Source organism: Asterias rubens, chromosome 1 (genome assembly GCF_902459465.1).
Source record: "Asterias rubens chromosome 1, eAstRub1.3, whole genome shotgun sequence".
In the NCBI taxonomy this organism is placed as follows: domain Eukaryota; kingdom Metazoa; phylum Echinodermata; class Asteroidea; order Forcipulatida; family Asteriidae; genus Asterias; species Asterias rubens.
The window spans coordinates 10,095,838-10,123,573 of NC_047062.1; the positions used below are offsets into that span (position 1 = coordinate 10,095,838).

At 37.5% G+C, this 27,736-nt stretch overlaps 1 protein-coding gene, 1 long non-coding RNA gene and 1 other non-coding gene across 3 annotated transcripts in view; 2 read left to right on the forward strand and 1 right to left on the reverse strand.

Moving 5' to 3' along the window:
* LOC117297370 overlaps window positions 1-19,180 on the forward strand; it is a 31,500-nt gene extending 12,320 nt beyond the window's left edge. The window contains exons 9-16 of the mRNA XM_033780361.1: window positions 1,111-1,253; window positions 2,169-2,278; window positions 4,410-4,579; window positions 5,721-5,833; window positions 10,274-10,415; window positions 13,857-13,940; window positions 16,655-16,764; window positions 18,514-19,180. Coding sequence (XP_033636252.1) covers window positions 1,111-1,253; window positions 2,169-2,278; window positions 4,410-4,579; window positions 5,721-5,833; window positions 10,274-10,415; window positions 13,857-13,940; window positions 16,655-16,764; window positions 18,514-18,559 — 918 coding nt within the window. The 3' untranslated portion in view covers window positions 18,560-19,180. The remainder of the gene's footprint in view (window positions 1-1,110; window positions 1,254-2,168; window positions 2,279-4,409; window positions 4,580-5,720; window positions 5,834-10,273; window positions 10,416-13,856; window positions 13,941-16,654; window positions 16,765-18,513) is intronic.
* A 5,739-nt stretch (window positions 19,181-24,919) lies between these two features.
* On the reverse strand, window positions 24,920-25,001 carry Trnas-gcu. The gene has a single exon. It is a non-coding gene; the product is annotated as a tRNA-Ser (tRNA).
* Window positions 25,002-25,218: 217 nt separating this feature from the next.
* The window catches only part of LOC117290992, a 44,415-nt gene continuing 41,897 nt past the window's right edge, over window positions 25,219-27,736 (forward strand). The window contains exon 1 of the long non-coding RNA XR_004519107.1: window positions 25,219-25,371. This is a non-coding gene — a long non-coding RNA (uncharacterized LOC117290992). The remainder of the gene's footprint in view (window positions 25,372-27,736) is intronic.

The window sequence follows — 27,736 nt, forward strand, 5'->3', positions numbered from 1 at the left end:
AATAATAATTATAATAATAATAATAATATCAAAGTCTTATATAGTGCACGTATCTACCAAACAAGGTACTCAAGGCGCTGAGTATATACAAACTTTCAGAAAGATAGGTTATTGCAGTGATGAATTCTGAGACCCAATTATTTAGCACCTTATAAGGGTTCCCAGGTCAAAATTCCAGTTGAACCTAGTTAAACTGGGTTTAACTGGAACTAGTTGAAACCAGTTGATAAACTAGTTAATCACAGTTAAAACCAGTTGGTTTAATATGGAAAATGGACAGAAACCAAATGGATAATAATTGAAACCTAGTTGAACACAGTTAAACCTAGTCCAAACCAGTTGGTTAATATGGAAAATGGACGAGTTTGGTCACTATCCAGTTGAACCAGTTGACCCCAGTTAACTAGGTTCAACTGGAATTTTGACCTGGGTTATACAAGGTGCTACGGCGCATTAAGCAGCCACAACCAGGAACACCGGGGCGAACCCCTTCTCTTTTCGATAAGTGCACTGGGTTTTTTTACATGCGTTAAACAACACATGGGACCAATGGCTTTACGTCCCATCCGAAGGACGAAGCAATGGTTGTCACGGCTGGGGATTCGAACCCACTCTCTTTTGTTTAAAGGCACTGGACACTGTTGGTAATCACTGTTAGCATAAAAACTTACTTGTTAAGTAATGTAGTTTTCTAGAAAGAATAAATTTTCCACTAAAATATTTTAATTTGATTTCAGGACCTCAAAACTTGCTCGAAATCAAGCATCTGTGAGCACCCATTTTCGTGTGAAAAGAGTGTTGTTTCTTCCATTTTTATCTTGCAACACCGACGGCCAATTGAGCACAAATTTTCACAGGCTTGTTTTTTGTGCAAAATTTTGAGATACACCAAGTGAGAAGACTAGTCTTTGACAATTACCAAAGGTGTCCAGGGGTCGATTTCACAAAGAGTTAGGACTAGTCCTAGGAGATATACAAATTACATGGATAGTCATAAGTTAGGACGAGTAACTGGTCCTAACTCGAGATAAGACTAGTCCTAACCTTTTGTGAAATCCGCCCCAGAGTCTTTAAGTACAGTAATTGTTAAATTGTTCTACATTTACACAGATCAATCAAGACATTGTTCGTCCTTATGTATCGAGTCTTCTTGAAGGCTTGCTAGACTGTTTTAAAGATGATAGTTGGCCAGTACGGGATGCTGCTTGCATTGCTTGTGGTAAATTTGTCAACTGTTTCCCCGTGGAATCAAGGTGAGAAGGGCATTTTGCCTTAATACTAATTTGATACCTCTGAGTTTTTTGTTTAGAATTAGTGGCTTCTATTGGTACATGCATATGTCCATCCCAAAATGTACTGTGGACTGTACATCGTTGCGTCGGTGCAAAAACATTGTATCTTGATTTTGCAAAAATGTTGTATCTCTCAAGATAATGCTCCATGCCAAATTATTGTTTCTCACTGCATACTTGTTTTGTGCACACAATAAGCTGCAGGGGAAACTGAATGGTTAATTTCTTCAATGGTTTGGGGTTAAAAAAAACAAACATAAATAGAGCAGGATTTGAACCAACAACTTCCGGTGCTCTACCAACTGAGCTATCTAGCCCTATGTTGTGGGTCTCCCTTTTTTGAGCTACAATGTACATCGTGATGATTCAAATTTTCGAATTGTGCGTAACAGAAGTGATACTCTAGCAGATATATATATCATTTTTGCAATGCATAATGACATGTACTAGACACTAGTCATACCATGTGCTTTGGAGCTGGTTACATGCAAGTCAGGCTAGTGTAGGTAACACATGTAATTGATTGCGAGTCAGAACTTTGTCCTTGGTGTACACTTTGTGCCAATTATGTGCCTGGTAGATTGTGGAAAAAGGTGTTGTGAAAATCAACTTGAAGTATAAGTTCGCTTAAGGAAAAGTCCTCCAGTTTTAGAGTTATCTGTTGCATGGCACTTTCAGTGGTCTAGTGCTTGAAACATCTGATTTTGAATGCGTTAGTAATTGATTCGAATCCCAGCCGAGTAGCCAGTGTAAGGATAAAGCCAAAACAATAATCTTCAACCCTCACATCAATTACAGTTTTTGCCACTCGCTAAGCTAACTTCTGAAAGCTAAACCTCCTGGGGTTTTTTTGTGTGTCAATATTATTTCTCTCAGACCAAGTATGGAGGTGCTGTACCCGCTGTTCTTTGCAAACTTAGCTGATAACATTCCATCTGTAAGACAAGGAGCAGCTGTAGCTCTCGGTAATGTAGCCAAGGCCTATGGTGAGTTGTGCTCTGCTAAGTAAAACAATGCTAGATTAGTATTGCTAGGTAATGGTCTCGTTTGAATTGAACATTCAGACTATCCGTTTGAAATTATTGCCCTTCTTTAAGGACCATTACAGAATTGGTTTTGCTAACAAAACAGTTGCTGGCAGTGTAAGCACTTTATGTAATCCACCATATACATAAACTGCCAATCCTGTAGAAGTTTGAGATCGACCATCTGGGTCACGAGAAAATAGTTAAAAACCAATTACAAATTTTGCATGACATTGATGCAAAAAAAAACCTAAATAAAACACAAAGTGAAGTTACTTGTTTCTCATCAAATATGACATTTCAGGCAGAAATATTTCAAGGGATGTTTTCTACTATCATCATCATTAGATCGTGTAAGTTTGATGTAAATCTGTGATCTTCCTGATTTTGTTTTCTTACCAATTCTGTAACAATCCTTTTACAGCGTATTATCCAACATAGATCTTCCTAAGCATTACAAAATAGTTCAGATCAGCACAAAACAATTTTTCTTACCCAGAAAAGGTAATCAGCTAAATTATCATATTTTTGTGTACTTTTTAAAACAGGAGTCCAGCTTATTTTTGCTGTGCAGAAAAATATTAAGCGCTATTGTCTGCTTAAGCATCTCCATGAGTTTGGGTCCTGGAAACACAGGAAATGTTTGTAGGTCATTTAGCATACAACCTTTCCGGCTTTTGACCTTTTCCTGGATAATACGCCTCTCTTAATATTTAGGGATGACGTCATAATTCTTGCCCAAAATGAGGCTGTGACATGTATGGGGGCACAACCGCCACCACTTGCAGTGGCTGCACCCAAGGCCTCGTTTTGGGTTAGCATTGTGAAGTACCTCATGGATGGATATTAAAGCCATTGGACCCTTTCGGTAAACAGTGTTGTCCAAGGCCCACACTTTGTGTACCACAACTTCTATATCAAATAACAAACCTGTGAAAATTTAGGCTCAATCGGTCATCGGAGTCGGGAGAAAACAACGGAAAAACCCACCCTTGTTTCCGCGCGTTTCGCCGTGTCATGACATGTGTTTCAAATAAATCCGTAATTCTCGTTAACGAGAATTTATATTGTTTTGCTGTTTTCTCAAAAAGTAAAGCATTTCATGGAATAATATTTCAAGAGAAGTCTTTTACCATTGCCTTCTGTAAACCCTGTGAGTTATTTGTAAATCTGTGAACTTTTTTTTTTCTTCTGAACCGAAAGGGTCCAATGGCTTTAAGAGAGGCGTATACAGGATGAAACAAAGAACCTTTTTAAAAGTCCTTCTGTTGAGTTGGAAAGCGTTTCAGCAGCCCCAGTGTATTTAAGAGACATGCTGTCTACAAACCATCCTTGCCCCAAATTGTTTCTCACAGATGGCTTATTGACCAGTCTAATACTGTGTGCAGTGCCCATGCAACATGGATGTATCAACCGTTTTCATGGTACATGTAATTAAGGCATGTAAAACTTGTTTGAGTGTGTATCTATCACTTTTAATGTTTTTATAATGAATATCTTCATAACTCGTATACATGTACAAGTGGATTTTTGTTTTTAACAACCAGTGATTGTTTCAAGCATCCCCAGCTTTTTAAAGGCAGTGGACACTATTGGTAACTACTCAAAATAATTATTAGCATGAAACCTTTCCTGGTGACGAGTAATGGGGAGAGGTTAATGGTATAAAACATTGTGAGAAACGGCTCCCTCTTAAGTGCCATAGTTTTTGAGAAATAAGTAATTTTCAACGAAATTGATTTCGAGACCTCAGATTTAGAATTTGAGGTCTCGAAATCAACCATTTAACACACACAACTTCTTGTGACAAAGGTGTTTGTTTCTTTCATTATTACCTCGCAAGTTCGATTACCGTTTGAGCTCAAATTTTCACAGGTTTGTTATTTTATACATATGTTGAGATACACCAACTGTGAAGGCTAGTCTTTGATAATTACCAAAAGTGTCCAGTGCCTTTACATTATTTAAGCAAAACAACTGAAAATGTACGGTTACAGTACAACCTTATTGGACTGACTTGACGATTTAAGTATTAACCGTAAGGTTTGAGGAATCTCTTCTCGTCGATTACAAGTCACTCTCCTCATCACAGGTGAAGATGCGAGCACTCTGCTCCTGGGTAGAATCAAAGATGGCATTGCCGGTCTCAAGAACCAGACGGCCACAGCAGAAAAGTACAGTGACCTTGAGAAGGGACCTGCGACCTTCGGTGTGGCCAAGAGGCTACGAGACAACGATGTTGAGCTGCACTCTGATAATCAGGTTAGTTTTTAATCAGGTTTGTTTTGAAAATCCGTATGGTCTGTAAAGGGGGTAACCCTTTTTTATTCCCAGGAGTAGGTGGCAACGGCCCCTGAGAAAATGGTTGATTTGTATACCACACCTTGAAGTGGCCTTCAGGCCTTGTGTGTCTGGGGACTTGCATAACAGAAAGAAAAAAGAGTTGGTTGTTCTCATTATTGAAGGGGAAAAACTGACGGAAGATACAATTTTATTCTTTGGAATATGGTTAGGTATTATCCTATCTCTATCCTATGTCTTTGTTGGTGTTTGAATTTCTCTATTAAGGAATAACAGGGGGAGGAGCTGGTCTTCACTGCGTCAGGACCTTTTCAGTAAAAGCACCAATACTGTGGAATTCACTTCCCAGTTGGAATCCTAAGTGTTAGCAGCGTGTACTGCAGCAATTTAAGGGCTGTGTTCATTGTAGCCTCCCTCATGAAAATGCCATTCTTTGTTCTTTTCCATACTGTTCCTCCAAAAGATCTTATGTCATCCCTCCATCTTCTTCTTTGTCCTGCCTCTTCTCCTTTTCCCCTAGACTGGGCCCCTGTCTTTATCTGCAAGGATAAAGACAGGTCTCTGCCGCTAGATCTAGTGATTCCATTGGATACAATGATATCATAAACGTGCAGTGACATAGATGCCCAAACAGTCACTGCGGTAAAATTTGACTGCGTATCTCTATGTGAAATGACTGAGTTCAAAGGTGAATCTACACGTAGGTTTTGGATCTCGATCTCTGGCGTTATTCACGAGCCTCGAAATGTGACGTCAGATAGTCAGGCTACTTTTTCCCATTCTTGGTTGCTTTCCATCATCTCAGTTTATCTTTCCCAGGAGTTTTTAACTTTTGTACATTCATTTTGGTTTTACCCATATACAACAATGTGTGTTAGCACTGTATACTCGTTACTTTCCCGAGTTCTGTGAAAAAAATCACAGGCATTTTATTCGGGTGGGGTTCGAACCCATGACCTTTACAATTCTAGAGCAGTGGCTTACCAACTAGCAAGACCACCGAGATATCCCGGTAGCTACATGTATAGGCAGTTCAAATTCTATGTACTTTAGTACAAGCACAACTCTGAAATTCAACTATCTCTATTTTGTCTCCTTCCAGATGTATTCTTGCGGATCCTTGGCTCCTAAAATGGGGCGTGGTTCAAAGAGAGAAGGAGGGTGCATGGATCATAAATTCCGCAGGCCCACAGAGCCGTGGGAGATTTGTGATGGGTAAGTTAAATTTAGTTCTCACCATGCAATTGAAACAATGGTGTATGTTTTCTTTTAATAGCGTCACACAGAAATCCTGTAGTTTTGTTTGTAATGCATATAATGCATTAGCTTACATGAATATTGATGACCTGTAAACTGTAGTTTGAATAATGCATATCACTAGACCCGATACAGCATTGCAGTGGTTGATTGAAGCTGAGAGCAGGTAATGACATGAATGACAATAGATAGCAGTGCTTGAAGAATGCTTTAGCATGTTTAGTTGGGGTTTACACTGTTTTGAGTTACGTACACTAGGTCAGTTCTGATTTAGAAAAGGAGTGAGGTTAAAGAGGTGTGCAAGATCAAAGAATGTTTGAGATGATGTAAATAAGATGCAAATTTAGTTCTATGTTATTGTTTGGTCTGTGTGAAGAGAAGGTAACGGCAAATAGACTGTGCAAGTCTTGTTTGTGTTGGCACATTACTGTTGGAACTACCCGTTCATGAGCTAAAAGTAACACACCTTTTTTCCCCAATGTTTTTGGACTGCTAGTCTTTGTTATCTCACCTTTTGCACTGTAAAATACATGCCAGAACGTTACCAGAACTAGTGAACACTAGAGGGCACTTTCTTAATAATTTTTCTATAATAAGGATGTACCCCCTCTGTTGGCGAAATCTAATGGCACATTTATGACATTACACAATAACATGGCCAGTGACTTCGCAATTTCGTCGAAGCTTGTTAAAACTATAGTATATGTATAGTATCTTCCTAAAAACAGTGCAGAATTTGTTTTCAGGGAAAAAATAGAACGAGGTATAATTATCTATTAAAAACAGTACTATAAATAAGGGAACCAATGTGTGGTGAAGAGGTTTTCAACTAGCAGAGTGGTTTAAACCCAAGGAGGCCTGGTTCTTGATAATTTTACCGAGACGAAGTTGAGGTAAATTATCAAGAACCAGACCTCGACGGGTTTAAACCACTAGTTGAAAACCGATTCAACACACTTTGATTCCCATTCATAAATACCTTTTCGGTCAAAAACATCAACACTTTTTGGTAAAAAGGTAAAATAAATACAAAAATTATAATTGTTCAATGATTTCTATCAAAACACCACCCTCGGGTAAACATCTCCTTATAAGGGAATGCAGTGCATGTCGCGCGTATCGCGTGATGTGGCACAACTGTCTCGGCTGTGCTCTCGACCAATAGGAATGAAGAAACTGTCTTATAAGAACAGGTGCAAGCTCGCGTGTCACACCCATGTTTTCAACACTTTTTACTGGTCATAAACAAAGGTTTAAACACCCCCAAGTGACACGCTCTCCACTAATAGGAATAGCGAAACTGTCTGAGGTATTTATGAATGAAAGATTTCACGCAGTGGTCATCAAAAGAATAGAATGTGGTGCATCTGAAGATAGGACGCAGTATTTTTTTTCCTTTGAAATTAAATTACAGTAGGCCTTAAAATTACAATGTATAAAGATCACACTTGTGCCCATGCACATAACTTGTACATTACATGTAGCAATTGTTGAAATGGTAATTGGAAACAATCAATCATTTAATGAGAAAAAATAAGCGCTAGTTTAGCTTTCATCAAATCATGGCTTAAATCATGTTCAAAGTTCACTTGCATTGTGTGTGATTATTATTAGGGCACTTTACAGTGCAAATACTTTGTGAATACCGCTTAGTCAGTAAGATCGGCTAAATTTGGTATTTGATTCAGGTGCTAATAGATTTGTGGCTTGACACAATTGGTATCTACTCAAAATTATTGTTAGCACAAAAACTTACTCGGTAACAAGCAATGGAGAGCTGTTGGTTGTATAAAACATTGTGAGAAATGCTTCCCTCTGAAGTAACATCGTTTTTAAGAAAGAGGTAATTTCTCACTCTAAGCGACTTCAGCTGAAGCCTGTTATTATGCATCTGAAAGCACACAAAATTGCAACAAGGGTGCATTTTCTTTCATTATTCTTTTGCAACTTCGATGACCAATTGAGCATTGTTTTTTGACAATTACCAAGGTGCTTAGTTGAGTCATGTCTGAGCCTAGAGAATTGAACTAACAATGAATGGTCAGTCTCATCATGTAATGTCCCTCTGTATAACTCAACGAACCTGCTAAATTTAAAGTCTTTGACAGTACTTCCTGCAACACACCCAAACACAGTCTGACCTAGAGGTCAATCAAGCTCCCTTGGGTCAGGGTATATGTTTTTCCTTGTTACCCAAGTCACCGTTACAGTTCACAGGTTTAAACAAAAACATACACCACCGTCATAAAAAGTATCATATTTGGTACTGAATCAAACCAGTCATAGTCATGAGTGGCAATGAAAGAATAAGCACAGTCGGTTTGCAATAATAAGAAAAATAACCAATTCTTATATAGCGCATTTCACAATAATGCACTTTACATAGTGCCCTGGTCATAGGGCCAATAACATCCCTTTTAATGTATCTCAGCTCCCTTGGGAGTAAACAACCCGGGCAACAGTTTATATCGCTCCAAAGGCTTGTTCATTCACACTATTGGATTGATTTCACAAAAAGCTAAGATTGATCTTTAAACTGCAAATCAATCGTAGTTGCTAATACTATGGTAATATTGACAATTTGTCTTGCGATGAATTTGATTGCTCTGCTAAATCAGCCCCTGGTCACTAGAGGCATTTTGGTAAAGCCACTTCCGGCCGCAATGGTCTCAAAATGTTTTTGGGAACTATTGAATTCAATGAATGTGTTTTTCAATACTGTTATAAATTGATGGACTTTTCCTACGCCCAATTTCATGGCACTGCTTACCTTGGATTTATATGCTTACGGTCAACACTGTAAGCGCAGATTTCTGTTGTAAGCAGGTCCTGGGCATAATTTCATAGCTACTTTATGAAATTGGGCACTGATATATTTGTGCACAGCGCTGTGTATATAACCCTTGCCTGTTGTAATCAACTACTGGAGTTTATTCAAAACAATCACATTAATAATTTTCCCTCTGAAAAACTGACAGGTTTTTATTAGATTCCAGTTTTCATTTGCCATTAAGTAATGATGTTTATTTAGCCTGTTTTAACTACTAGCACAATGCAAGAGTACACAATGAACACACAAGTACGCACATCAAACATTTCACTTGTCCACAACCAATTAGTTTGCTCATGCATAACTTCCATCATAGCTTGTGAGATAGGTCAGCCTTTGTTGCATATAAGGGGCACTCAGCTTTGTGATGTGCAATGTATTCAATTTTCTATCCTTTTTTGGAAAGCTGCAAATAAATATCCCAAGTCTCTTACTTCATGTTAAAGGGTAGATTTTCTTTTTGTTTGATACCATTCTAGTGCAAAAGTTGTTAACATAAAAAAATCTTCAAATAATGTACCGCTTTGGAAATTTCAAGTTCAAACATAAATATAATATGATATTCTAAGACAACGGCATTAAGTTTGACCCTTAGACTAAAAAAAATATTCAGGGTTCAGACCTATGTTCCAACATTCCTATGTTCCGACACCTTTATGTTCTGAAAACCCAATGTTCAGATACCCCTAGTGTATTCTGCTATTCCAAACCCCAACCCTAACCTTAACCTTCATCCTAACCCTTATCCAAGCATGCAACATGTGTAATCACATGGTTTTTTTTTTTAACAGTAGGGTTGTCAGAACATAGTGGTGTCGGAAGGATGGTGGAGTACAAGGGTGTCAGAACATATGGGTGTCTGATATAGAGCAATCACCGCTATTTCTGTGTGAAATGCACAGGCCAACTGATTATTGACATCAAGCGATATCATGTTTTATACTTGTTTTATGTGACAGAGTATCAAAAGTATAACAACACATTTTACTTCATTTTATTTTGAACATAAGGAAAGCAAGTTTATTCTCAATTAGAAAAGTCTGATCTATCGGGAAAATGAATGCATCACAAAACTGAAGATGACCTTAGAACCCCTCTGTAAAGGTCATAAAACCTGTGTAATATAAATTTGAACTGTGATTCAAAAACACCTTAACTACGGCAAAACTTTCTATATCGTACATGTATTTATAATTTCCACCATGCAAAGTTTTAAATCCTACTTATTCAAAAACTCTGTCAAAAGTCTTCTTTAACTTTTTGATAAGAATGGATGCTGTAAACATATCACTCGTTTTCCAATTTATTACTTTTGTTTCTTTAGCCCTACATGGATTTGTATTAAGCACTGTGTATACCCAGAACTTCCTGAGTCCCATGGAAACCAAAAGCCCATGTCTACACTTGGCTGGGCTCAAGAAAGTACTGCGTTTACAGTGCTGATTTTAATTCTTTATCCTCAATGCAAAATAAACTGTCAATTTTGTCAAACTTTACTTATTAGGTCAAAGCTATAACTTTTGCATGTAGTCTCATCGCAAGCTGTTATTGTTTGTGTTTATTCACAGATGTATACTGTTGTTATCGGAACTGTCTTCAGAATCAGCTCTATCTGCAGCTATTGGTACCATCTTACCTTCAGTAGCAGAGACTACTAGAAACCAGAGCTATACACAACACATTCAACTCTTGGAGACTATTTGTAAACAGGTAAATCAAATGTGTTGGTACTTGTTGGGTTCTTGATTCAAGCCAAGATGTGTTCAAATCAGTTGTGTACGTACCTCCTAAGATCTGGATCCCAGCTTCAGACTTTTTTTTCAGTAGTGACCCTCATCCCTGGTTTAGACTAAATATTGGTCAATTGTTGTCCAACCTCGCTACCATGGGCAGCGCGCCGTATCACCCGCTAGCTCTGCGTACGTCTCTAACCCCTGGGAGGGAAACTCCGATCCGTGTCTTTGATTGGCGATCATATACGCGCAAAATATGAAACGCTGTGCATCTTCAAAAAGCTCTACATGCCGAAACGCGTGCGTATAAAGATGTACGTATTCACGTTTTTTTGTCACGCAACACTGAACGCCAAGGCAAGTTTATGACTTTTATTACACACAGTGCATCCAGCGTGTGCGCGATTGATTTCTTTGTAGTCTTTTGTAAAAATTGTGATTGATGGCATTGACAGCAAATGCAACAAAACAGGCCAGAAAATGGTACTTTCTGCTTAAAAACTCAAAACTAGGGGTATTTTCTCATGAACATGTAAGTCTCAATCTACTGAACGATTGAATTTTCCTTTTCAGTAACTCTGTATTAAAATCAAATATCCTTATAACATTGATGGGGGGGTTGTCTGAGTAGAGTGGATGCTCGCGTATTGTCTGTCTGAGGGAGAATGGGGGGGGGGTAGGCAGGGCCCCTACCAAATCAAATTTGTTTACTTTCAACATTGTTATGAATGCTTTGCAGCTTACCTCTATGGGCCTACATGTACATAATTCATGATTGAATTAACCCGCTTATGCAACCTTCAAGGTTGCTTCTAATCAGATTACTACATCAGTAGGAAGCATCCATTCAATTTACCCACTCAAAGGGTGTTTTGAATTTCAAAGTTTAAGAGATGTTTGAGAAAGCATGTAGGTCTGTCCTTTGTCTGATGCCAAACTACACAGGGAGCAGAATTATCTTCTTCTTTTTTTAAACATCTCAGAGTTGGGAGCATTTTCTGTTTGCATAATAAAGGCCTAAGTACTAAGTATGTTGTTTTGTGATTGTCTCGCTGGTTTGGATTTGGTTGCCAGACACTTCCGTAAAGCAGAGATGAATTGGTAGTGTTTTTATTCCTCGAGGGATTCGGGACAATAAGTAAGTCTTGGAATGAGGTCTGTGATGTTTGTATAAGAAGATTCGCTTGAAAGTTAAAAGGTTTGAGCTTGGGAGGAAAATCCTTGAGACGCCTGGGCTTGTACGTGTAGCTACATTTTCTACCTGGACCAGAATTTGTTTTATAAGAATATGATCATGTGAGAAAAAGCTACCTACACATATTTAACATACATAAACTGTTTCTGTTCTATGGCATGTCATGGCCGAGCGGTTAAGAGCGCCGGACTCAAGCTCTGCTGTTTGATCAGCAGAGTGTGGGTTCGAATCCCGGTCGTGACACTTGCTACATAAAATTTGGGAGGTAGTGCTTTCTGCTCTACCGGCCAGGCTTTGGACTGATGATACCCAAGCCTACATCCGTATGGACTGTAAAAGGGGTAACCCTGTTTCAGCCCTAGGAGTAGTTGACAATGGCCTCTGGACAAAAATAATTGTAGCCCATAAAAAAAAATTAAAAAATTGAAAGATATTTCTCAGAACAAAAAGGTTTGTTTTTTTGAACAACATTTATTTGTTTTAAATTTATATCTTTATTCTATTGGGATATACAAGACCACACAGGCTTGTCCAGTAGTGAAAAACAAGCCGGATTCTCATCACTGGGATTTGGGCCTTAGGTTAATTTGGAGCCCAGAAGTACATCATTGTTTGTTGGAAGAGTAACCAAAGCTATTGTGATGAATAGTAATAATAATAATAAGACTTGTAATGCGCACATATCCACCCTGCTGGGTGTTCAAGGCGCAGTAAAACCAAAAACAAAACACAACACAAAGAAAAACAGACACAACAAAATTAGTCATTGAAAACCTGTGACATAAGATAAGTTTTGAGAAGAGACTTGAATTTTGCGGTACAAAGACAAGATCGAAGATTAAGTGGTAGAGAGTTCCAGATGCGTGGCGCGGCTGAAGAAAAAAACCTGTCACCCCATGAGTGTCAAGACTTGGGTTCAAGATTCCTTGATGGAGTGTAAACTTGAAGCAGTTCAGAAATGTGATGTATGGCACATTGGTACAGTACAGCAGTATAAGGTTGTAGGGAGACCGCCAACATGGGGGCTAGATGGCTTAGTTTGTGGAGCACCAACACGTTAATCTGGACTCCACAGGTTCACATCACTAGTTGTCTGTGTATTTCTCAAAAGTTAATTTGATTTGGTGGTGACCAGTCCTGTATGCGTATGTACATGTACTGTGTCTTTAAAGAATACAATTACAGCCTACAAAGCCTCACTCTGCATTTCACTCCAACAGCTCTACTATAAAAAAAATAACATAAATTATCCACTGTCATATCCCCTGTAATTTTTTGGATGGTTGTAAATATCTTTGTCTCTGTGTTTTTTGTCCAGTTTATATTAAGTATATACCTGTAGTTCATATTTATATTTATATTTTTTAATTCTGTGTTTTTATGATGCACACTGGAAGGCAATTTTAACGTGATGTGAATAATAAATTGAATTGAATTAAATCGAATTGAATTAATGAGCTTCCGCAGTGAGTTGTACATGTACATGTACATGTATGTTGAGACTTCACATTGTGTGTATCAATATCATTTATCCTGCTGCCCGGCTTGCCATGGTTTGATAAAAATATATCCTGTGCATTCACCAAACCAAGATGATGCTGACAAAAATAACTTTGCAGCTAAATGAAAAAAGATTTCTCCGCGGATGAATAGCTTAATAAGTGTACAATACTTCTGATAAAGGAAACACAATGACTATACCTTCGGTCTTTGGCACTAGTTGATTGTCCTAATCCTATATAAATGTAAACATGTACAATAAAACTACCCATTGAACGTTTCATTTCAAATAGTGGTCACACTTGTATCAAAACAAATTTTGAGCAGTTACATGTATGTTCACATGCAGGAATAATAGTTCAAAATTAGAATACAATCTGTGAAAACCTATCTGACAGTAACATTTCTCAGATTAAAATTTGGTGGATGAAAACCAAATTACCACAATACTTTGAAGTGAAATAATTATCCAAATTGTTTATATAGTATCACAAGCTGTTGTCCTTATAACCAGGTGAGCTTTGTTTCGGCCACTTACTGTAAGAGTGGTCACCATGCCTATACATTCTCTCTAATCTAATTTGCAGAGTTTGATAGTCAAATTAAGCTTGTGTGGAATATTTTTATTTGTTAATCATCAAAAGTTTTAACATGTGACAGTGCTTGTAAGGATGTTTTCAATATTTCTCACCATCATCATTAATGTTTTTCTTTTGTCTCCAGCTGCCAGCCATTGCCAAGAACATTGGAAAGAGGTATTTCAAACCCTGCTTGGAGGCATTTCTGGATCCCATATTCTATGCTCTGGTGAGTTTATCATTAGACATTAGTAAATGTTGATTCAGTAGATGCATCATATTCCCTTTAACTGTAGTCAACCTGGTCAAAGCCAGCTGAACGCTCTCTAGAACAGAATTATTTGCATCCTAAAGCTATTTGTTGACCCATGCAAGTGCTGTTTGTTTCTTTGACTGCAAATCCCAAGCAAATCGTTTAAAGAAAGTTGTATGGACTTGTGAAAAAGCCAATGAACTTGTTGAATCAACGAGCCTATTGGCCCAGTTTAGACAGTCACACTAAAAACATAATTAATTAGGGGAATACCAGGTTTAATTTCATTGAATGACAACTCTTTTGCCCTTCCAATACGAACAGTATGCAACAATGTCAATTTATTAAGAGGTGACGTAGTAAAGGATCTACCGTGGGCCCTCTTAAAAGACACCTTTCCTTCAGTTTTGTAGACTGGAAAGTAGTGACGTTTGTAAATATATCGTACCACAATCAACCAACTCTGGTCATAATTGGTGACTTTGTGAACTCAATCTGCGCCTGTGATTGGTTGGAAAAGGTGTGCCTATTATTGGTTATAATGTGCCTGTTATTTATTGGTTGGAGCCATGCAAGCATTCTCCAGCTCCAGCATGTACAACATTTCAATATAAACCACAAGGGAAACTGACTTGGTAAATTTTGAAATGATTTTTGGGGTTGAACAAAGAAGGGACACCGCCAATATAGGGCTAGATAGCTCAGTTGGTGGAGCGCCGGCACGTTAATCCGGGGGTCGTTGGTTCAAATCCCACTCTAGTCATTTTTTTGTTCAACCCCCAAAATCATGTACAAAATGTAACGTTTATTCATAACGTATTATTAAAAAAACATGAATAAGTAGCCTTCGTTACAACACCCTTGCTTAATTTGAACCGTTGTCAGTAGTCAGTCGTAATAATGCTTCAGGACAAGCTCAACAAATGAATGGGGCCATAAATTTCTGACAAATAGTTACATACACCGTATGTTTAGTATCTCATTTATATCTCATATAAATAATTCATAGGAAATAGCTGTACATGTAGCAGGGCTTTAATCACACTTTGTTGAATTTCCTGTGTTTATTGTATAATGGCAATGTCAAGTTCTCATCAAGAGTGCCTCAGGACAAGCTCATTTTGGTTGAATACCTTAGACTTAATGGGGCCATCAATTTCGTATAATAGTATTGTACACTGTATGTTAAGTATCTGAGCTATTAATATCTCAAATCTCAATAATTCATAGGGAATAGCTGTACATGTACAAAATGTAGCAGGGCTATAAATAATTACACATGGTTGAATTTCCTGTGTTTATAATGGCAATGATAGGTTTGTTTCTTTTCTCATCAATAGGGAGACTATTTAAGAAATTAACCAATAAAAACCTTGTGACTTCTGTTGAAGCAAGTTTAAAAGCAGGATGTACTTTTGGTAATTTCTCCACAAGTTAGTGATCATAAAGACTAAATGATAAAGAGTACCGGGAGAACAGTTGACAATTACCAAAAGTATCCCCCTGCCTTCTATTCGTTAAAAAGAACAAAGATATAATTTACATGATGCTGTAAGGTCCTCTCAGTCCTGAAGTCACTATAAACTAAGCCTGGAATAACATGAAGGTCACGGAGGCCATGGCACAATGGAGTCAAACAGCAAAGAGTAAAACATAACAATAATGACGTACTCATAAAACAAAATAACCCAATAGCTTGTTTAAAAAAAGAAAAGTCTTAAATAACTTGGTCTTACAAAATATAAAGCTCTAGACTGTAGGCCTATCGCTTGTATCTGAGAGGGTAATCTATTCCAAAATTGGCAGTGCAGCTTGCTGGCTTGAAACGTCAAGGAGGCAACAGAGGCGATTGCCTCTGCCCCCTGGTCATTGCCCTTGAAAAGCTCCAGTAGAAATTGACAATTTGCTCTAGTGCCCTTCACTAAGGAGGAAATGCCACTGTGCCCTTGCCCTTTCAAGAACCAAGCATACATGACTGAGCTTGAATAACTAAATTAATTATCCCCAGTTGGTCTTTTACGTTTTGTAATTATTTTTGGAACAAAGTCATGAAAGGCCAATTTCCTCTTGTGTTTCTCATGCATCTTGATTCAGTTTTTTTTTCTTCAAGTTAAGCCAGGAAAAGTAATTACTCATTTATAAATATGACAATGTATTCATTCTTCTTCCCTGTTGGGATGATGCAGGGATTTTGGGGTGAACTTCTACTTTTGCATTGTCATTTGATATATTATTCAGAAGCAATGACTCGATCCAAATTAAAGGGTCTGGGTCCGTTTTGTAGGACACAATACACAATGTCCACAGATTTACATCAAACTCGCACAGTTTGAAGATAATGATGGTAGAAAGCTTTCATTACTTGCTGAGGTGCTTTAGTTTTGTCTCAGGAGATGAACATTATTTTAGCATGTAAAACATATTTTTGTGACATTGTATTACTCGTTTCTCAGCGCCTTGTATCCTTTGGCAATTTGGCGCTTTATAAATACTGTTTTATTATAAATACTGTTATTGTTATTATTATTATTATTATTATTATTATTATTATTATTCTCAAAAACTAAGCTTTCTTCTTTGATTATCTTCAAATGGTGTAAGTTAAATGTAAATCTGTGGAAATTGTGTTTTAGATACAAAAAGTACCCGAATCAATTAACAGTGATGTATTTTGTTTTCTTTCTCCTTAGTCATGCGATAATGCTTTGACTAGCAGTGCTGCAAGCCTTTGCCTTATAGGGATCGGCAAGTACCTTGGACCGAACATCTTAAAAGGCCGGGTAGAACAACATAATCCAAAGTAAGCCAGTCCTTGACAAATGATTGTAGTCTTAGTACAAGCGTATCTCCGTAGTCTTGACTTTTGTGCTGTTTGTTGTAGCTAGTATATTAATTTTTGGTTTTACCCATACACCGATGTGTGATAGCTCTGTACTTTCCTGAGTCCAGTGAACAAAATATCACAAGCATATTACTTGGGTGGATTCGAAACTTTGACCCTTGCAGTTCTAGAGCAGTGTCTTACCAACTAGACTATCGAGATTGCCCGGTAGCTAGACAGCTAGATGCAGTTTGAATCCCATGTTTTGGAATCTATTAGATGTAGCTAGTGTTTCTCTGACTGAGTAGCAGAGTTTTATTCTAAACATGATGTCAGCCTACCTTTGTGCTCTGTGTGGGCGGGTGACTACTTCTTGCGGATAAAAAAATGTCCTTGTTGTGACCTTATCAATCAGGAAAATTGAAGTTGAAACACTTTTGTGGTATATAAGTTAAACAGAGAAATGTCTGAAGGATTATCTCAATGGTTGACATCACATACATATTGCACCAACAAAAATATCCTCAAAGCCCTGACTTCCTGTTCAGCTGTTGACGCATTTTGTGCGCAGCCCAGTTTATAATTTTGTTTGCCCGTGAAAAGAAAACAGAAGAAAAAAAATGTGATCAGGAAGCCTGAGAATGTTCGTGTGGATCAGGCTTTGTCGTCAACAAAATGTTCCTACTTTTTTTTATAAAGACCACATATTATGCCTGAATACTAACTACATGTAGCGCTTCTGCATTCAACGAGCACGCATTTTATTACAAATTTACTTTCTAGCAAATTTGACGCAGTTCTTCAAATAGTGCAATACATGGAGTTGGATCATGGCATAAAAAAAGTATTTTCTCACAAAACTAGTATGTTTTGTGGTTGGACTGAAAATTCTCGATATCGAGAATTACGGATTTATTTAAAGCACATGTCATGACACGGCGAAATGTCAGAATGTGCGGAAAAACAAGGGTGGGTTTTCCCATTATTTGCTCCCGACTCCGAATGACCGATTGAGTCTAAACTTTCACAGGTTTGTTATTTTATATATCAGTTGTGATAAACGAAGTGTGGTCCTTTGGACAATACTGCTTACTGAAAGTGTCCAATGGCTTTAACATAAAAATGTTCAAGCAATATTTTGTGCTAAAGCAGCTTTGTGAAATTTGGGCCCTGAACTTGAGTCTGTGCACTAGACCACTTGGCCATGAGTATATTTGACAGTACCGAGCCTTATTTCGTGGAGCCGCTTAAGCATAAAATGTTACTTTAAGAAGTTTTGCCTCAGCAAAAAATAAGCAGGTTATTAGTCACAGATGGTACATGTATTGTGGTTTTTACTGTATACCTGTTGGCATTATGTGATAATTTGCATTTTGTGCTCAGAGCAGCTGTATGGAACTGGGCCATGCGCCCAATTTCATAAAGCTTGTAAGCACGAAAACTTGTTCAGCACAGAAAATAATTTCTTAGCAGAAACTGGAACCAGCCAAAAGTCTGTGAAGTTTACATTGATGTAACTGGTGCCCCAAAATATTTTGCTTAGTTTTAGAAATTTGCTAAGCAGTATTTTCTGCTTAACATCTGAAATTGGGCCTTGATGAGTAACACTTACTACACACTCCTGCAAACTTCTACATATTGTGTTTTTACCATAAAACGTTTCAAACTGTAGCCTATCATTTGTAGTGGTCACTCATTTAATAATTAATTTTATTGATCTGTTTGTAGTTATCTCAATCAGCTCCATGCGAATCATTGTGCTGCACCACTTTGAAGGGGAAGAAAGAGGCGGATCTTCAGCTGAGGAATATCAATATTCACCACTCCCTGCACTGTCTACTTTGAACAGCTTATCTCCTAGTTTCAATAAAAGTCACCTTAAATTTATTCTTAACTGTATTTTCGTCTTTTTGAAGAAACCACAGATCTTGAATGCTTGCAGAAAGCATCAACAAAAAATCATTTTCCCTAATATTGTCAAAAGACCTTGTGGGATACCAAAAGCCTTAAGGATAACAACTAGAGTAACTGCATGTAAAGTGTATTTACAGCAGATTGTGATACTCTTTCTCAGATCATCCAGACCTTTACAGGCGGCACTTCATGTGTTTTGCCAGCAAGGGTATTTATTACATCGTTTAACACAACGTGACTACACACCAATGCATAATGTTTGCTCCTCTTTTTGCTATAAATGGATATGTATTTGTTTGTACTTGTATATGCCTCTGAAGGAGGTCCGGTTTGGTTCAAAAGCTTAGGCCATTTACCCTGATTATGTTCCATCAGATGATAAGATGTGTGTCTTAAGTAAATTATTGTTGATATGAAAGTCAGATTTGAGAGGTTAAATTTATGCAAACTTAAGACTTGATTTAACATTGGGATTACAATATGTACAAACTGTACACAGATTAATTTCAGTGCCATTTTGAGGTTAAAATGTCAACAACTTATTTCTAAGGAGCCAAACGTGTGCAGAAAGCTACAGAAAACTATTTTTCTTTGAGAAAGATTTTATGCTTGGGTCACAACATCAGGCAACTAACTGATTTATTTTCAATTCATTGCATTTTTCAGTTTACTTTTTTAAAACCCCTTACAAAAATCTCTATTCCATCTCCGCTGCTTATGCTAGCGGTTTCTTTATCCATTTTATCCTTGTGTCCTTGTCTGTTTGTGTGTGTGGAACGTCAAAGACACAAATTATTAATAAAATTATGCACAGCAATTTTTGTGGTTACTTCATACTTGTAACTATTATCTTTACTTAACAAATTTCTTTACGAAACAAATTTCTTTACGAACAAATTTCGAATCACAGATAGCTATGTTCTCGTAGTGATTGATTATTGCATTTAGGCAAAATGTGGATCTTGGTATCTTAGAAGTATATAACATAATTATTGAGACATCAATCCAATTAAAATGGAATGTGTTAATAAAGCCCGTATTGAAAGTGAGAATATAAGTTATTGAGAACTATATTTTTTTTCTCGTCTCGTCCGACAGACAACTCCCAGTTATTGAGGTAACAATTCTGCCCTTCATTCTTCAACCACCTTCAGCATCTAACGATCGAATGAAAGTCAAAATGCGTTGGCAATTAAATTATTTATATTTTTCCTTTCTCAAAACTAAAATCTCCAGCTAAATCTCAAAGTGGGTTTCATAATTTATGAAATTCCTATTCTGTATCATATAATATTAGTTTCTTTGTGCATGCAATTTTGTGCATTTTGCTGATGAAGTAAAATGGTGAGCGTTTGCTCTGGGCAGGTTCTTTTCTTTGTTAATCTGCAAGAGCCGTGACAGCATAGACCCGTTGTCGAATTAAAACTAGTGAAGAGTAGACTTCTTATTGACGATATTTCAAAGTGACATGGAAAGACTAAGGTCGTGATGTTTTGTTCAGACCCGCGTTCAAGGTGAAAACGAGAGCATGTAGTAATTCAAGGAATTCCCTTGAAATATTACCCTCATGCCTTATTACCCTCATGCCTGATTACCCTGAAATTATTATTTCGTTTCGTCGAGGTAAAATTACTATATTGTTCACTCGAATATTATTTCGTCCCCTCAAAATTTTCTCGAAGTAATACTTAAATAACATTTTGTTGGAACGTTTAAACATTTTTAGGGGGGAAAAAAACACCAGCCAAACCAAAACCTTGTCCATTTACGGGCTCTGTAGAACATTACATGTAATTATATTCTAGAAAATATTTTCAAACTATCACCTCTGAGAATAACAACACGGAATATAATAATATCAACAAAAATATTGTAAAAAGAAATTAAACGTAATATCACGGAATTTATTTATTTTATTTATTTTAAATCTTTAGACATACACAATAGTTACAAGTTGTACAGGGGCTGTCAAGGTTAAAACAAAAGAATAAAACTGTCATCAAAAGATGTGTAAAACCAGACCCCTGCCAACGATAAAAATATAATTATACAATATAAAAAGGAGATTACACTGAAACATTTTAGAATCACACAATAGAAATCATTAAAACACAAGCAAAACCAGACTATAGAAAACAAAAAACTACACCCACAACAAAACACCGCAGCGATAAGAGGAAGGGACAACAATTGAAAATAAAAAAAAACATAGAATGGACTAAAAACTTATGGACTTATTAAAAAATAAAATTGGCAAAGAGTGCACCCTCACAGATTCATGCCAACCCACTGGGCCCGAGGACAATGATAGCAGAGAGCCTCCCCAAACACCACCCAAAAAAGCACAAAGACCCCTTAGACAAATTAAAGAAAACAACAATTAAAACCACTAGCACTATTAACATACTAAAAATTCCCCCCTCTATTTATTTTTTAATAGGCCCAGAGAGTTTCGTCCTAATTACTTACAGTACAAGGGGATTTCAACCGTTGCTGTAACCTTACAATCTCTCAAGCGAGTGGATTTGTGTCTACATCTATATTTTGCAGTATTGGTTTGAATAACAACTGATGATTAAATTGCTTATACAACCCTTCTCAAAGAGTAAATTTATTCGTTTCCTATTATAATCTCTTCTAAAAAGTAGTAAAACGGGGCAATTTACATCAGGAAAAAACTGCATACAACCAAATTGGGGTCGCCAGAAAGCTAATAATACGTGATGATTCAGAATTGTGGAGGTTTTTCTAGAGAAACGGTTTCTTGTCATGGACCCATGGGATTTTTCTAGAGTCGGCAAGACGAAGATGTAATTGGCAAGACTGCTTCAAAGGGCAGCGCAGGGAATTTGCTTCTCACAATGTCAACTGTTTTTTGACGTTGAAATTAAAATTGAGGATTATTAATGGGAATCGCCTTGCTTAAATTGCCTTGTTTACTGTTTTGTGTTTTAAGTGGTGGTTATTTTTTAATTGCGAATACAACCATTGGCATATAAATCTCTCTGGTTTGCCGACATTTTGGCAGAATCTTAAGTTGGGGATTTGAGACTTCTGTAATTGGGGTGGAGGGACTGCTATCTATTTATCTTCGTCAGAGTGTGGGGGGACTTGCTAACGTAGGGCTTACACGCCTTATCATAACCTTCAGCAAAATGGGGCATAAAGTCATGTGACCAAAGTCTCCACCCCTTTCTTTATGCCCCATTTTCCGAAATAGTTAGGAATTTGGCAAGGAATCGGTTAGGAATTGGTTAGGAATTGTTAGGAATTGTTAGGAAATGGTTAGGATATGGTTAGGATATGGTTAGGACTTGTTAGGACTTGGTTAGGACCTGTTAGGACTTGGTTAGGACTTGTTAGGACTTGGTTAGGACTTCGCGGTTGTAGTCCGACCGCTGGTGTGAAGGGCCCAATTTCACAGAGTTGCTTAAGCAGAAAATGTTACTTTACAGTTGTCTGCTAAGCAGAATTGAGCATGATACCGGTCACAAGTTTTACATGCGACATGGTAGTTTGGCTGGTAATCTTATTCTTGTAAGCAAGCTACTTTTTATGCTTAAAGGCAGTGGACACTATTGGTAATTACTCAGAATAATTATCAGCATAAAACCTCATTGGTAACGAGTAATGGGGAGAGGTTGATAATATAAAACACTGCGAGAAACGGCTCCCTCTGAAGTGACGTAGTTTTCGAGAAAGAAGTAATTTTCCACGAATTTGATTTTGAGACCTCAAGTTTAGAATTTGAGGTCTCGAAATCAAGCATCTGAAAGCACACAACTTCGTGTGACAAGGGTGTTTTTGTCTTTCATAGTTATCTCGCAACTCCGACGACCAATCGAGCTCAAATTTTCACAGGTTTGTTATTTTAAGCATTATGTTGAGATACACCAAGTGAGAAGACTGGTCTTTGATAATTACCAATAGTGTCCACTGTCTCAGCTCTATGAAACAATTGGCCCTGTGAGACTCGGTCTAGACCACCAATTACTTCAAACTAATTCACGGAATATGACGTATCTCATGCTCATGCCTTAGTGCATTAATTTGTGGTTTGTATTGTTCAGAATAGCTGCTCAGTAGAAAAGTTTGTACAAGCATCCTGCATCAAGCATCAAGCATCAAGTATCAAGCATCCTAATAATGTTTGTTATGTGTCTATCATGACAGATTCTGATGATTTTTGTTTGTTTAGTGTTTTGTCTTGACCCAGACAATTTTAAATATTGTTCAAATTAATGACCCTCTCCGCCCGTTGTACATCAAAAGATGCACCAACTGAGGACTTGGTAATAAAACATAGTTTCTAAGATTTGTTTGAATGTCTATCGTGTAAAGACTGATTGGATGATATTGCACTGAATTGTCGATGTCACATCTAGTCTTGGTGTAAGACGTTTCTATTTTTCCTTTCACGCACAGCGCGGCACTAACTCACCAACAGCGGTAGGTGTGTGGACTATGTGGGCACCTGTTTGTGAGTTGGCCGGGCTGTGCATGAAAGGCGAGAAACGTCTTGCACAAAGACTATGTCATATCAAATCCGACTCCAGTTCAGGATACTATTACAGAATTGGTTTATGCTCAAAGTGTAAAAGCACATTATGTAATTCAATTCAAACTCACATTTTATTTCCATACTTTCTTGAAAAAAAATACTGGAACAAAACTGTAAACGTTTGAGATAGATCGGCCACGAGAAGGGGGTGAAAAACCGATTTGCATTTTGCGTGTCATTGATTTAAAAATAAAAATGACATACCGGTAAACGCTCACTGAGCGATAAACTCCTTTCGGGACATGAGTTTTAGTTTGGCCCCCATTTCTCATCAAAAATTATATTTTAGACAGAAATAGTATTTCAGTGTTTTCAACTATTTTCATCATAGAGACCGTATAAGTTTTATGATTTTGGACGAGTTTCTTCTGACCAAATCTCTAATGTTCCTAATAATAATGTATTAAAGGCAGTGGACACTATTGGTAATTACTCACAATAATTGTTAGCGTAAAACCTTTCTTGGTGACGAGTAATGGGGAGAGGTTGATGGTATAAAACATTGTGAGAAACGGCTCCCTCTGAAGTGCCATAGTTTTCGAGAAAGAAGTAATTTTCCACGAATTTGTTTTCGATACCTCAAGTTTAGAACTCGAGGTCTCTAAATCAACCATCTAAACGCACACAACTTCGTGTTGCAAGGGTTATTTTTCTTTCATTATTATCTCGCAACTTCGATGGCCGATTGAGCTCAAATTTTCACAGGTTTGTTATTTTATGCATAAAAAAAAGTTGAGATACCAACTGTGAAGGCTATAGTAGTTCTAATAAAATAGCACAATCCATAATAGCGTCTCAATGTGCTTTGCATAGACTTTTGTCCATGGGGGTCTGCGGCGGGAAAAAATGGCTGTCCCGAGGGAAATCTGTCCGCCGGAGATTTTGTCCCATGGGTTGAATGGGGGTGTATCACAAGAGGGCGCTAGCAGAAGTAGTTTGTGCACAGTTAGTTCGCCGTACATTATGCCGTGAAGGGGGGAGGGGTAGGGTGGGGGTTGACAGAATCACCAGGGTACAGAATATCCTCGAAAGAAGATGTCACAATTGTCACCCAGTCCACGGAAAAGCAAAACCCACAACTGATACGGTTGGTTTTCTATTTCTACCTCCATGGTGCCTAAATGCGAAGGTCCCAATTTATTTTCAAACGCGGTTCAATTGTTACGCGACCATGCTTCCACCCATTTTGTGAAATTACCAGAAACTTCATATGTGATTTTATGGGAAAAGCCAATGATCTCAAGTCAATTTGGCAGGCATTGCCGCCCTAACATCAGACTGCTCACGCCGTTCCATTTATTAAACTCCAGCCCCAATCAATCAGAAATCATTAACAGTAAGTAAAGCATTAATACTTTTTTAGTTTTTTGTGGGTTTTTTAAAATCTGTAGGCCTAGTTGCCAAACTGTTATGAAAATGCTTTAGCCTAGAATAATAGTATACTACATTGTTATTTACGGGTGTCCATTTGCGGGCCTGTATGGTGTTGGAAGCTTAAGATGAATGAAATCGCAAAAATTTTGGGTGAAGAAGTGACTTTATTTTTATCAGCAATAGTAATAAATTCGATGCATGCGTTCAGGAAAGAGATTTATTAAAATTGACGATGAAAAAAAAAACGATACTTAAATTGATGAAGAAAAAAATAACAAAAATTGGCGACGAGGATGGGATTCGAACCCACGCGTGCAGAGCACAATGGATTAGCAGTCCATCGCCTTAACCACTCGGCCACCTCGTCAGATGATCGTGAAGGGAGTTGATCACTTATAACATATGTGTATTTTAAAATAGACTGGTACCAGTTGCATTTCACACCGTATTAGAGTAAGTGTACTATACGTCTAGGTTTTTTTTACTAAACAACATTATTCCGGAAGTTGGCTCTCTCAACTCAGCAGCATGCATATCAACAAAAGCAGCATGCGAAATCGTGGAGACTGTTGTTGATGGTTGAAGTTCGACTGGCGGGACACTCAGCAAGGGAACTTTGGTGCGATTCGCTCTCCAAAAAAGTTACACACTACAGTCAGTGAATGAAGGAAGGCACTCATGTGTTCAACTCGAGTCGTTTGAATTAATATTATTAGAGACTGGGTAGAAACAGAGAGGTAAGGTAACATTAGAATTTGAGAGTCTAGACTCATTCGTTGTCATTGACTCATTCCAATTTCCTCTTCGGGTCCTACTATTACTATTAGGCCTACTTGCCGTCAACTCGCCGTCAACTCACTTTGAGAGTCTAGACTCATTCGTTGTCATTGACTCATTCCAATTTCCTCTTCGGGTCCTACTATTACTATTAGGCCTACTTGCCGTCAACTCGCCGTCAACTCACTTGTGCCATGCCGTCAACTCGCCGTCAACTCCGCCAATATACATTTAAAATCCACAAAAGAAGCATAGAACTGTAAAGTATTAGCTTAAAAGAGAATTCGCGTAAGTTTTAAGTTACATTTCGTTCGGAACACAAATTGAGTTATATCTCGTAAAAGAATTATCTCGAAGCAGCAAAACCGTCGGCCGCCGTCTTGCTTTTCACATGGATTAGTCTTGGCCCAAAGTATCAAATGATTGGTACTATTTTTTTATTAACACAAAGTCGTTTTTGCAAATGACATTTGGATAACTTTCCGTATGGCGCCACTACTTTTTCACTCATTTATATAAAAAGGGATATATCATTGAGGTAAATTAGATACTTTACTATATTATTTCATATCGAATGAAAAAGTGGTGGCGCCATAAGGAAACTTTTCCTGCCAGGAAAAGTTTCCTTATGGCGCCACCACTTTTTCATTCGATATGAAATAATATAGTATCTAATTTACCTCAATGAGATATCCCTTTTTTTGTAAAAATTAGTAAAAAAGTGGTGGCGCCATACGGAATGATCCCATTGCCATTGTTTTCGTTGCCCTTTTCGTACCTAAAGACAACTTCTAGAAAGTGTAAGGCTCCCCAGCCTTATTATGGTTTCTAGTCATGCTAGTAAGTAGTAGTAGGCCTACCCACGAATTTCCGTACCCACGTCCTCTACCTCCATGGTTACACAGGGAAAGTACAACAGCAGTATTCTGAACTGTTCCCCCTTTTCCATGCATGTTGGTACATGTTGGCTAGCATGGCTAGCCTGTTAAAAGGTGTACTGTTAGTACTATAGTTACAGTTATTTTAACACTCAATATTATCTTCATGACATTTCTATAGTATAGACTATACATTTTATTGCTGAATGATTTATGTGCCTTTCATCTTTTGCATTAAATGCACAATAATGTATGTACAGTACATGTAGTTTGTACATAAAAATGCTAGTCCTAGAACTGTTTCGGTTTCGTCCACTATCGTCTCCCGGGAGAGAGACAAAATAGTTCTAGGAGTAGTTAAATGCATGCTCAGAAAAGAGTACTAAAAAAACAAGATTAAAAAATGATGGATGGTAATCTTGATTAAATAAAGAAGCGACATTTCCAAGGAAGAAAAATAAAAAGCAAAATAATATTAGCAACAAAAATAAAAGTTATGTTTAACAGAAATTGTAATGTTACGTGTGACCATGGAGCTATTTATTCGACTTCTGTGTTATTTTACCAACTCAAAAAGTAAAGCATTTCATGGAATAATATTTCAAGAGAAGGATTTCACCACTACCTTCTGTAAACCCTGTAAGTTATTTGTAAATCTGTGAATTTTTTTTTTTTTCTGTACCGAAAGGGTCCAATGGCTTTAAGAACGAAAGAAAAAAAATACATTTATAGACACTTTGACAATTGAAAATTTGAGGTTTAAACATTTGTTTCAAATCGTGAGAAATCTGTTTGTGTTTGGTGCACGTGTGTCGTGTGAAAGTGTGTTTTGAGGTAGATTACGCACTGTTATGAAAATATAGCGTAATCAAATTGGCGTACATGAGCTTGCGCGCTCAACACGCGGAAGCATGCCGGTTTTAAACAGCTCAAGCTGGTCATTATCAACTGTTTAAACAGTAACACCCCACGTGACATGCTCTTATAGGAATAGCGAAACTGTTTTAGCTATTTATGAATGAATTCGAATATTTTGCCAAATTAAAGATAAAAATATATCGTAAATAAATGCTGCCTGCTCAAACAGCTCAGGACTGAGAAATGTGTTCGGGGAGTGGGTGTACATCCTCCAGTCCATACTGTGGTCAGTGTTTCACTACTCAGTAGTGACTACCTGTATTTAGGAGGTACAATGTATATAGTCAGTTATAAAACTCACAATGCAGCCGGTTGCTTTTTTCTGTAAATTAGTAGGCCTATATTTAAAATAAAATAAATTAATATAATAAATATATTAAAAATAAGTGAATCTCGAGGAGAGAGTTGAAAGTGTCCAGTGATTCTGCTTGACAAAATGTCTTTGGCAGTTGGATTGAACTGGAAGGCTGCAGCATGGGAGAAAATGTCCTCACCCGTAGCACTTAGTGAGTGGCCTTCTGAGCGAAGG